General features: G+C 41.9%; 1 protein-coding gene across 8 annotated transcripts in view; it reads right to left on the reverse strand.

The window, feature by feature from the left end:
- The window catches only part of mcf2la (mcf.2 cell line derived transforming sequence-like a), a 239539-nt gene that overhangs the window by 68429 nt on the left and 158056 nt on the right, over positions 1–13054 (reverse strand). For 6 of the 8 annotated variants that reach the window (XR_015758942.1, XM_043700234.2, XM_087993072.1 and 3 more), the window contains exons 15-16: positions 6573–6652; positions 386–452 (exon numbers count right to left, since the gene is read on the reverse strand). Coding sequence is in view for 7 of the 8 variants with exons in the window: in XM_043700234.2 (XP_043556169.2) it covers positions 386–452; positions 6573–6652 (147 nt within the window). In the remaining variant the exon portion in view is untranslated. The remainder of the gene's footprint in view (positions 1–385; positions 453–6572; positions 6653–13054) is intronic. The other 2 variants (XM_087993069.1, XM_087993073.1) reach the window with 1 other exon arrangement.

The raw sequence follows: 13054 nt of genomic DNA on the forward strand, positions 1-13054 counted from the left end.
TAATCTTCCATAACATGCCCAAGCAGGGAGGCAGGGTATTATATTCAAACTACATCCACAGCAGATAGTCTCCATTCTCCTTCTGGACTTGCACAGTCAGAGGATATCCTCCTAGAGGACTCAGCCATTTCTGGAACAAAACATTGACCTCCTGGGTCAGTTTATCCTGGGTTGAGTTTGTTGAACTGGGAAATGTCTTGTTTCACTTCTGTGCTCCCAACCAGGGAACAACATTCAGGACCCAAGTATTGTTATTTTTGTAAAAGGACATATGTAATAAAGTGAACAATAGAGCAGGCTGAATGCTTTACTGTATCTACCATTATTCATTTAGATCAACTTCAACAAGACTAAGTACAGCCACACTCATCACAAAATGACTTACCTCCAGCACACAAAGCAATTCTTCTACATAGGCTCTCTCTGTTTCAATTAGCTCATTCATTACATGGCTGTAGAAAAAAAAAAGAACAATCTTACCTTTATATCATATTAGAATATGTACATGTGTGGACATAGTTAGAACCATATAAAATCTGCAGCCTCAGTGAAAGGATGGTGACTTTTGCCATAAAGACAATGGTTGTTGCATTACGAGTAGTAATTCAATGCTTGCAAAGCATTGTAGCATGTTCTATGACTGTGTTAGGGTACTAAATCTAAGAACATCTATACTCATTATTTCATGAAAATAATCTTGAATTCTAGCAATTTAGAAAACACATTATTATGTAACAGGACCCTATAACACAACATAAAAAGGGTTACATTTCCATAGCATCTTTTATGACCTCCTAGATGTCCCAAAGTGCATTACAGCCATTGAAGTTCATTTTAAGAACAGTACTATTGTAATGTAGGAAACATGGCAGTAAGTTTGTGTTGAGTAAGCTTTCAAAATAGTAATGTTCCAATGATTTTATAATCTGCTTTTAGTGACACGGAGAGAGAAAACTATTGATAAAGACACAGGGGATAACAGTCCTATTATAACGCAATGGATTATTTTATGTCCACCTGCGATAACGGAAATAATTGGCAAAATTTATAAAAGTAATTAGCAAAAGAACCAAAGGTAACCTGAAGAAAAGCTGTTTTGTGGAGCATGTAGTTATGAGATTTGATTCACTGCCTGATAATGTAGTGTAGGCAGATGAGAGACTGTACTACCAAAGGTCTACAAAAAAAAAACAAGTTTCAACAAATGCGTCGGACAAATGATGGAACGTGCTGCATTCAAAGTTCTGTATGGCTACAGCACAGAGGACATAGCACTACAACACTAAGGTGAGCTTAGCCCTAATACAATGCCCTTGTCCCCAACATCCATCAACCCTTTTATAGGTTATTGTCTCCAACCAGCCCTCCCTCAGCCATACCTGTCTGCCTAAAGCCTACAGAAATTCCCTCTTTATATGGACTGCTTTGATAACTTGTTTCCATGGGATCAAAACCATCCTCTTCTGAAGTTTCATTTCCTTCATTACCTGGAGCCTTTTCTTGCACCAACACAATTTCCAGAAGTACACCTGAAAATCTGACAGTACATTCCCCCATAACATTATTGCACCCTCAGATACTCTTCCACTTCTGGCACAAAGATTCAGTATAACAATGCATAGTAGCATTGGTTGCAAGCAGGTGACCATTTGGGCTCCTACTATCAAACCCAGTCAGCAAGCAAATACACTGCATGCATATGCATCATTAGCGAGTTTTGAGAAGATTTGTAGTTCAAGTTGAGGTTCTGGATGTAGGTTTGCTCACTGATCCGGAAGGTTCATTTTCAATTGTTTCATCACCCTACTAAGTAATATCTTCAGTGGGCCTCCAGGTGAGGCACTGCTGATAATTCCTGCTTTCTATTTATATGTTTGGGTTTCTTTGGGTTGGTGATGTCACTTCCTGTGGTGGTGTCATTTCCTGCTCTTTTTCTCAGGTGGTGGCAGATAGGGTCTAACTTGATGTCACATGGTAGGGTAAGGTCTTGGGGAGAGACCTTGGAGTGCAGATTCATAGTTCCTTAAAAGTGGAGTTGCAGATAGATAGGATAGTGAAGGTGGTGTTTTGTATGCTTTCCTTTATTGGTTAGAGCATTAAGTATAGGGGTTGGGAGGTAATGTTGCGGCTGTACAGGATATTATTTAGATTAACAAGGATGTTGCCATGGTTGGAGGGTTTGAGCTATAGGGAGAGGCTGAACAGGCTGGAGCTGGTTTCCCTAGAGCGTCGGAGGCTGAGGGGTGACCTTATAGAGGTTTAAAATCATGAGGGGCATGGATAGGGTAAATAGACAAGGGTTTTTCCCTGGGCAGGGGAGTCCAGAACTAGAGGGCACAGGTTTAGGGTGAGGGGGGAAAGATTTGAAAAGGCAATTTTTTTTTTTTTTACACAGAGGGTGGTGCCTGTATGGAATAAGCCACCAGAGGAAGTGATGAAGGCTGATACAATTACAACATTTAAAAGGCAGCTGAATGGGTATATGAATAGGAAGGGTTTAGACAGATATGGGCCAAGTGCTGGCAAATGAGACTAGATTAATTTAGAATATCTGGTTGGCACGGACGAATTGGACCAAAGAGTCTGTTTCTGTGCTGTACATTTCTATGACTCTATAAGTCAGAGTATCTGGATGAATACTCTAAATAACCAAGAGTATCCAACTGAGGTGTATCTGCTTATGGAGACATAAACCCAATGGGAAGGCCTAAAGAGAGGTAGAATAAAGTACGCATTGCCATCAGGACCTTGGTGAAATAGACCAACCTGACCAACTATCCTGATCAGGGTGTCCAAAATCATTGCTGAATGCCCAAAGGACATAGTTATGGAGAGGCAGAAGAGAACAAATCACAGAAGGAATAAAGATTTACAGCAGCAAAGAAAACCAGGCAATTAATTGTCTGATATGTTCCACTGAAGCAGCCCAAAATTATTTTCAATGTAGTATTCCGTCTCTGCCAGTGAATACTTTGCTGAACTTCAAATATTTATCCAGGTTTTCCACAAAGATACAATGCTGTCTCCATCCATTCTCTCTGGATAAAGAATTTTCTACTGAGCCTCTCTTCACTGTGACAATTTAGAATTAGTCCCAGGTTACTGACTTTCCATTAGGTGAAGACGCCTTCCTTACTTACACCTTCAAAACTCTTCTTACTTGATGTGGACATGAAACATGGCCTCACACCTAAAATGCATTGTCTGACCTGAGGTGTCACCTTTATTCTGATAAAACCTTAAGTTATTTTGGGGCAATGACTTGAAAATAATTCTCGATTTACATATTAATCAATCAAACTCTGCACCTCCATTCTAACTGATCAAAGACTTAATAGCCATCTAGATTTGTTCAAAACATTTGTATGACCCTTTAATCTTTTCCTTACAAATTCTGTGTCTGATGTATTCTCTCTCATTAGCTGCCGAGGAAGGAGTGGGAGCTCCGAAAGCCTGCGGTTTCAAATAAATCTATACCCCAGTGTCATGTGATTTCTTCTTAATTGAAAAACACTTATGTAATTCCTCTCTTTATCTACTCAATGGAAATACTCCCAGTATTTTAACTCAACCTGCATAAGCGCAGTTTCTCACCAGCAGATCATCATCCATAAGATATAGGAGCAGAATTAGGCCATTTGGCCCATTGGGTCTGCTCCACCATTTGATAATGGTTGATACATTTCTCAAACCCATTATCCTGCCTTCTCCCTGTAACTCTTGATCCCCTACCTATCAAGAAATAAAATAAAATATTGAAATAAATCGAAACCAGTACTTTAAATAATGAGCTACTCATTGTACAGACAATATTCTAAATAAAGTCTAATTCAGGTTTTCTACAAGTGCATTGTTACTTCTTCACATTTGTTGTATTCTATACTCATACTTAAAAATTTCAAAATCCGCTTACACTTTTGATATAGCCTGTGTCTAAAGGCAGACAATTTTCATGGCATGTAAGTGCCAAATAGTAACAAGAGAAAGCCCTCTCACCTTTATAGTACCATCACCACTGAGTTCCCCATCATCAAAATGTTGGGGACATCGCTAAATGAAGCTTAAGTAGATTACTCACTTCAAAGTTGTGGCTGCAAGATAAGATGAGAAGCTTGACACTCCGCAATAAAAGGGAACACTTTAGATCTCTCAGAACCATTACACCATCTTGGTTGGACAGCAACACCCATGAAGCTTAACATTACTAAAACAGAACTTGATTAGTGCCTCGCCAACCAAATTCAATTTCTAAATACTCCACCTCTAATGCATTCTAGCTACTGGATATAGAGTCAAAGAGATGTACAGCATGGAAATAGACCCTTCAGTCCAACCCATCCATGCCGACCAGATATCCCAACCAAATCTAGTCCCACCTGCCAGCACCTGGCCCACATCCCTCCAAACCCTTCCTATTCATATACCCATCCAAATGCCTTTTAAAATGTTGCAATTGTACCAGCCTCCACCCCTCAGCCTCCGACGCTCCAGGGAAAACAGCCCCTGTCTGTTCAGCCTCTCCCTGTGGCTCAAATCTTCCAACCCTGGAAACACACTTGTAAATCTTTTCTAAACCCTTTCAAGTTTCACAACATCTTTCCGATAGGAAGGAGACCAGAATTGCACGCAAAATTCCAACAGTGGCCTAACCAATGTCCTGTACAGCTGCAACATGACCTCCCAACTCCTGTACTCAATACTCTGACCAATAATATCAAGTCACCAAGAGTATCAATAGAAACTCTTGCCTCTGTGGTCTCTACTACAAGAAGGATAACAACAACAATGTCATTGGAACACCATTAGCACATAGACATGGACACAAACATTGTCACTCTTGACTGGTTGGAGTAATAACTGGCACAAGGGAAGATAGTTCTTGTAGTTGGAGGTTTATCATCTCAGTATCAGGACACTGCTGCAGGACGTCCTCAAGGAAATGCCCATGGTCCAACCATCTTCAATTGCTTTATCAATGATAAGCAATTTATCATTTCAAAAGGTCAGAAGTGGGATGTTTGCTGATGCTTGCACAATGTTCAGCATTAGTTGCGACTCCTCAGATACTGATGTATTTTGGATCCATATGTAGCAAGACTGAAAAGTGACAGGCAACATTCCTGCTACACACGTGCCTGTCAATGACCAATTCCAACAAAATAGAACCTAATCATCTCCCCTTGACAGCAATGACATTACCATCATTGAATCCTCCACTTGTTACTTTTGACCAGAGACTGAACTGAACTAGCCATATAAATACTACGACTAAAAGAGCACAACTGGGGTTGGGACATTTGTAGCAAGTAACTCATTTCTTGACTCCCTAGAGCAATCTATAAAGCATAATGAAAAAATGTGATGGAATATTCGTTACATGTCTGGATCAGTGCACCTCCAACAACACTTCAGAAGTTCAATACCATCCAGGACAAAGCAACATGTTTGATTGGCACCACATCCACCAACGATATAAATATTCACTCCCTCCACCAATAATGCAGTGGCAGCAATCCGTACTATATATAAAACATATAGCAGCAATTCAGCAAGGCTGGCAGCACCTTCCACACCTGCAATCTTTACCATTTAGGAGGGCAAGGGCAGCAGATGCATCAGAACAGCATAACTTGCAAGATCCCTTCCAAGTCCAAGCTGTCCTGACTTGTAACTACACTGTCATTCCTTCTCTGTTGCGAAGTCAAAATCCTGGAACTGCCTTCCAAACAGTGTTGTGCATATATCTAAATTAAATGGACATGCACAGTTTAAGATAATGCAATTAGGCATCGACAATAAATGCTATCCTAGCCTGCTAAGCCTACTTTAAAACTTGAATACTTTCCAACACTGTCATGAGAGTACAATCAGCAGCAGTACTACAGTGGTTCACGAACAAAACCACGATTATCTTTGAAAGAAAACGAGGGGTGAGGTACAAAGTTAAGCTTGCCAATAACACTCATCATGGGAAGAAAGAGGAAATGACTAAATCCACTATATTCCCTTTATCTGACCAACAGCATTCTCTTCAAATTGTAGATTTTCCTATCACAATTCAAGCAGGTTTTTGTTTTAAAACCATTGCCTTTTTTAAGTACTCTCTAATTTTAGTTCTAATTATGCGTTCTAAATTTTATGGCAGTTGTGACAAACTCTCTCTTATCCAATGCTAAACTTTGTATGCAAGTATCCACCCTTCAGTTCTTTTCGGAATTCATATGATCCAGAACTGTGATGTAATCATTTGTAAATACTGTGAGTGGATCTTTCTATCACCTCTGGAAATGTGGTAACATGGAACGTTCAGCTCACAGTCCTGAATTTTCCACAACCAAGTCTCAGTTAATACAATCATATTTTACCTATTCCACAGGACCTCTATGTTACAACATTCTTTATGCTTTTAGGTACAAATGGTGAACAATATGTTGATGCAGGTTATAAGTCAGAAATAGACAGGATCTAGAGGCGTGTGATGCTTGTATCTACAGCAGGTTGCGGAGAAAAGATAGAAAGTGTTTTCTTTCAGATGTTTGTATATTTATACTATCACCTCTTGCTGCTCTCACCTTCTTAACACTGCAAGGTTCTCCTCATTGTCAGAAGTGGAACATTTCCTTCCCTCAACATGTTCATTCATCTCAATCTGCTGAGAGAAGGTAAAGTGTAAAACACTGTCAGAATTTGCAAATATACTGCAATGTCACAAACATGAACAATAGTATCTCATCAAAAACAGCTAATATCCCAAAGGAATTAGCAAAGTCTAACAAAGTTCAGAATACAAGGTACCAGCCAAATATCTTAAAATTACACTTAACAAAATGAGTGTCATGCCCCCGTTTCTGTAATACATTTGCTCTGAGTGAAGTGCTTAAACACCCTTCCTCTGCTATAGGAATGATTTCATTTTGGAGGATATGGGCCAAATGTAGGCAAGTGGGACTTGATTAGCTTGGGAGCATGGCCAGTGTGGACTGGATGGACTGAAAGCTCGGTTTCCATGCTTTATGATTCTATGACTAATCTATTTGAGGTATATAACAAATTTAATAGTTGATACAGTTATTTACATGCACCAAATATCAATCACTTTCACTGTGCTTTCACTGCATTATGCTCTTAATAATTCAGATTTTTCAAATAAGTTTGTGATGAAACTTACTCAGCAACCCTCAGCAATATATTATCCGAGGGAACATTTTCAAAGTACCACACAGAATTCCACAAACCTACACACGTTAACACTTGCTTAGGGGGTAAGCAAGCTGGGTTAGGGGCAGGCAGAGGTGCTATGCACTTACCTGAAGAAGGTGGCATAAGGTCTCCATAATTTTTGTGGTTTAGCCTCATTTAAATTAATTTGGGAGGTTAGCAGTGCAAAATGCTATCTTTGGGTATCTCTCAAAGTGCAGAAAATCTGGCAAGGCAACCAATAGGCTACAGCAGTCCCTGAAAGGGCCGGTACTTTATAGGAGAGGTTCTTTGTGTCAAGAGGGACAGTCGCCTTCAGGATTGAGATACAGCTACAGAACAATTCTAAACAATATGCCGAGATCCCCTAAGGCAACAGGGAGACACCTATTCAATATGTGAGCAGTAGAAAGGAGTTAAAAATCACACAACACCAGGTTATAGTCCAACAGGTTTAATTGGAAGCACACTAGCTTTCGGAGCGTCGCTCCTTCATCAGGCGATGCTCCAAAAGCTAGTGTGCTTCCAATTAAACCTGTTGGACTATAACCTGGTGTTGTGTGATTTTTAAACTTTGTACGCCCCAGTCCAACACCAGCTTCTCCAAATCATGAGTAGAAAGGAGGTCTTCTTCCTACAGGTGGTCAATGCATTTCAAAGCAAACGTAGAGTGAGGCAGCTGAAACTAACAACGATGTCAATATTTACCCAGGATACGAAGTGATCAAGCCAAGACTCCCCTTCACATGTCATTCTCTGCACAGCTGTGCGGGTGTTACTTTACAAGCGGAACCATCCATTTTCTTCACTCCCTACGGTCTCCTCTAGACTATAAGAACACCCCTGCTTGTATTAACGCTCTCAAACCCTACTACCTCACTCAGCATCCTCTGCACACATGTAGCTCCTCTCTCTCTCCATAAACATTATGCTAATCCACTGTAAGCATCTTGAAAACCATTACTACCAGGCCCAGATTAATCCACTGCTCCTCTTCTTGGAGGAGGAGCTGGCAGACACAATACAACAGACTTTTAACTGAGGAAAATGTTGTCTACGTGGACTTCAGTGAAGCGTTTGACAAGGTTCCACATGATTACCAAAGGATCTCGATCAATTGGGCCAACAGGCCGAGGAGTGGCAGATGGAATTTAATTTAGATAAATGCAAGATACTGCAATTCAGTTAAACAAATAAAGGCAGGACCTGTACAGTTAATGGTATGGTCCTGAGTAGAGCACACACACCTAGTGGTCCAAGTATGGAATTCTTTGAAAATTGCATCCAGATAGACAGGGTGGTTAAGATGGCATTTACCATGCTGGTCTTCATTGCTCAATTAAATATATGAGTTGGGACATCATGTAGAGGTCATACAGGACATTGGTGAGTCTTTTGGAGTACTGTGTACAGTTCGAGTCAGTCTGCTATAGGAAGGATATTATTAAATTGGAAAGGGTTCAGAAAAGATTTACCAGGATGTTGTTGGGACTGGAGGGTTTGATTTATAAGGAGACACTGGATAGGCTGAGACATTTTTCACTGCAGCATAGGAGGTTGAGGGCTGACCTTATAGAAGGTTTATAAAATCATGAAGGGCATAGATAAGGTGAATAACAAAGATCTTTTCCCAAAGGTGGGAGGAGTTCAAAACTATAGAGCATATATTTTTAAAGGTGAGAGGAGAAAGATTTGAGAGAGACTTGAGGGGCAACTTTTTCACACAGAGGGTGGTTTGTATGTACAATGAATTGCCAGAGGAAGTATGGATATGAGTACAGTTACAACATTTAAAAGACATTTGGACTGACAGGTGAATAGGAAAGGTTTAGAGGGATTTGGGCCAAATACAGGCAAGTGGGACTGGTTTAGTTTGGTAAACTTGTTCAGCATGGACGAGTTGGACCAAAGGGTCAGTTTGTGTGCTGAATGACTCTATACTGATATTGACAAATAGAAAGGCCACTATCAACAGATAACACACACGCAGGCTGGAGGCCAGAAACAACACGTTTATTTAGGCATCCTGTCTTCATTTCCTTTTTATACTATCCCCTCAGTAACACAATCAAGATTTGTAGGTCAATCTGATAGTTATATTATCAATGATGTTAATAGCAAGTTAGAAGGATGGATCTGTGCTGCAAAATTAATTTGAGCACAGGAGGCGGAGAACAAGGGTAGATGCAGATAAAAGGTTGATCTAAGAAGTAACTGCAAAGGAGCAACTTGTATCTTGGGCGGCATGGTGGCACAGCAGTTAGCACTGTTGCCTCACAGCGCTGGAGACCCGGGTTCAATTCCCGCCTCAGGCGACTGACTGTGTGGAGTTTGCACGTTCTCTCCGTGTCTGTGTGGGTTTCCTCCGGCTGCTCCGGTTTCCTCCCACAGTCCAAAGATGTGCAGGTCAGGTGAATTGGCCATGCTAAATTGCCCGCAGTGTTAGGTAAGGGGTATGGGTGGGTTGCGCTTCGGCGGGTCGGTGTGGACTTGTTGGGCCGAAGGGCCTGTTTCCACACTGTAATGTAATCTAATTAGCTCTTCTAGAGAGAACAATGGAGAATTTTGGAATACAGCCTTTAAAAGAAAGATGAGCTTTCTGTGCACCAAAAAATGCTGATTGCTTTGGATTACCTGCCAAAGGACATGTGCAAGTTGTTAGACATTACCTGCAACCTATACGATGTTTGGAGCATGTAACAGATATTTTGCACACCACCTTGGAGCATGTAGTGGTCCATAACATTCACCAGCTTCCAGGCAAGGGTCTCGAATTTGTTGCAGTATTGTTTGAGGTACCCCCAAACCATTAAACCGCCAGGTGAGGAGAGGGGAACTGTCTCCCTTTAATTATTCGTCTGTCTCTCTGTTAATCGTAACAAGGTTCATTTTAAAATGAATCCCTTCTCTTGTGGATACCAAATTCCCAGATTCATGTTTTAAAAGCAGCCAATTTAAACAGGCTTTCTTGAATTTACAAAGAGTGAGTTTATTAATTAGAGTTGATAAAATATGAAGCTGGAAAAAGCATAGCAGGTGAAGCAGCTTCAGAACAGCAGGAGAGTTGACATTTCGGGCTGAACCCTTCATCAGGACTGGGGACAGGGAAGGGGGCTGAGAAATAAATAGACGGAGGGAGTTGAGGCGAGGGGAAAGATAGGTGGGATGTTCATAGATGTATGCAGTTAGGAGGTGATTGAGATTGGTCAGTGGGAACGGTGGATAGATGGGAAGGAAGATGAAAAGGTTAGGTGAGGGGCTGAGGTGGAGAGGGAGGACTGGACCTGGGATGAGGTGGGGGTGGGGGCACAGGGGCTGAGAGATTTGGAAGCTGGTGAATTCTATGTTAAGGTCATAAGGTTATAAGCTTCCTGAGCAGATGATGAGGTGCAGTTGTATAAGACTCTGGTGTGGCCGCATCTGGAGTATTGTGTGCAGTTTTGGTCGCCATACTATAGGAAGGATGTGGAGGCACTGGAACGGGTGCAGAGGAGGTTTACCAGGATGTTGCCTGGTATGGTAGAAAGATCGTATGAGGAAAGGCTGCGGCACTTGGGGTTGTTTTCATTGGAGAAAAGAAGGTTTAGGGGTGACTTGATAGAGGTGTACAAGATGATTAGAGGTTTAGATAGGGTCGACAGTGAGAATCTTTTTCCACGTATGGAGTCAGCCATTACAAGGGGGAATAGCTTTAAATTAAGGGGGGGTAGGTATAGGACAGATGTTAGGGGTAGGTTCTTTACTCAGCGAGTCGTGAGTTCATGGAATGTCCTGCCAGTAGCAGTGGTGGACTCTCCCTCATTATGGGCATTTAAGCGGGCATTGGATAGGCATATGGAGGATAGTGGGCTAGTGTAGGTTGGGTGGGCTTGGATCGGCGCAACATCGAGGGCCGAAGGGCCTGTACTGCGCTGTATTCTTCTATGTTCTATGTTCTATGCTCTTCCTCCAGTTTGCATGTGGCCTTATTTTGACAGTAGAGGCAGCCCAGGACAGACATGTCCTTGGGAGAGTTTGGCAGGTGGGGGGGGTGTTCAAATGGTTGGCAATCGGGAGGTGGGGTTGATTGGAGCATGCGGACCATAGACTTTCCCTGAACTGGTACCCAAGTTTGCACTCCGTCTCTCTGATGTAGAGGTGACCACATCATGATCAATGGATGCAGTACATCAGGTTAGAGGAAATGCAGGTGAATCCCGATTTGGAATGATTCTTTGGGGCCTTGGGAGGAGGTAAGGAGGGAGGTGTGGCAGCACATGTTGCACCTCTTGCACCCACAGGGAAAAGGTGCCAGGTGTGGATGAGACAATGGTGGGGAGTGTGGACCTAACGATGGAGTGATGGGAGGAAATGATCCCGACAGAAAACAGTTAGGAGTGGGGAAGGGAATATCTTTTTGGTGCTAGGGTCAGCCTGCAAGTGGCAAAAATCGTGAAGGATGATACATTGGATTTAGAGATTGGTGGGTTGAATATGAGGACCAGGAGGGATTCTATCCTTGTTGTGGCTGTTGTTTGGGGGGGGGGGGGGGGGATTTGAAGGCGGAGGTATGAGAAATGGAGGAGATGCAGTTGAGGGCATCGTTGATCACGGGGGAGGGGAAATTACAGTCATTGAAGGAGGAGGATATCTGGGACGTCCAGGAGTGTAATTGTTCATCCTAGGAACAGATATGGTGGATGCAACGGAGGAATTGGGAGTATGGGATCGCATTTTTGCAGGCAGCGTGATTGGGAGAAGATGTAGTCAAGGTAGTGGTGGGAGTCAGTGGGTTTGAAATAGGAGTCAGTGCAAAGTTGGTTGCCGGAGATGGAGACAGAAAGGTCCAGGAAGGGGAGGGAAGGGTCAGAGATGGTCCCGGTAAATTTGAGGTCAAGGTTGAAGTTGTGGGTGAAGTTGTTCGAGGTGGGGAATGGTGCTAGTGTTGCTGTAGAAGAGGGACTGTTCTATAAATCCTACGAAGAGGCAGGCATTACAATATGCAAGAAGAAATAATAACATTACACACATACACACAGATTACATGGAAGAAGCGGAGTCCAAAAGTTTTACAAAAATACAGGGGAACCAATATGTGAACGATGCAGCTGTAGCAGTGGAGATTATAGTAGCATTGACATTGAGAATGAACAGGGAGAAAGTGAGGACAGTGGATGCTGGAGAGTCAGAGTCAAAACGTTTCGGGTATAAGCCCTTTGTCAGGTATGCATGCCCAAAACACCAACTCTCCAGCTCCTCGGATGCTGCCTGACCAGCTGTGCTTTTCCAGCGCCACACTTTTTGACATTGAGCATGAACAGTTGATTTCAAGATCCTTGACATTGTGATTTGATTGTTAAAAAGAACCAAGGGAAAGAGTTTCAATGTCACAACCCACTTGGGAAAGTAAGCGGATGCCCAATCCTCACACTCCCAGATTAATCACAAAAGGTAAAGATTTAATTAAGTGCTCAAAGACCCCAGTTTACCTGTCTCATGTTAACAGAAAACACTGATCAAGTTCCTGTACTTAAAAACTACTGTTTATTACAAATAAGTGAATACTAACCACAGGTAAAACAAAACTATGAATTATCAACAGGTAGCTTTCTCAGTTGAAACTCTAACCTCCCTTTAAAATCCCTACACAACAGACAGACAGATACTGACAAACAAAAAAAACATGGAGTTATAGGTAGAGGAATACATCCTGGGGAAATCACAATTCAAAGCATCAGTCTGCTTCCCAGATCTCCTTCTTGAATTCTATCACTTTGGTGCAGGAGACAAAGGATGAACGATATACTAATTGGAAAGTCTTTAAGTTACTGTTTAAAGACAAAAAAAACAACTGGTGGGAGAAAATAACTGGCTTTCT

Source organism: Chiloscyllium plagiosum, unplaced genomic scaffold (assembly GCF_037043375.1).
Source record: "Chiloscyllium plagiosum isolate Xiang-an unplaced genomic scaffold, Cpla_swu_hap1 HiC_scaffold_12, whole genome shotgun sequence".
Classification (NCBI taxonomy): Eukaryota; Metazoa; Chordata; class Chondrichthyes; order Orectolobiformes; family Hemiscylliidae; genus Chiloscyllium; species Chiloscyllium plagiosum.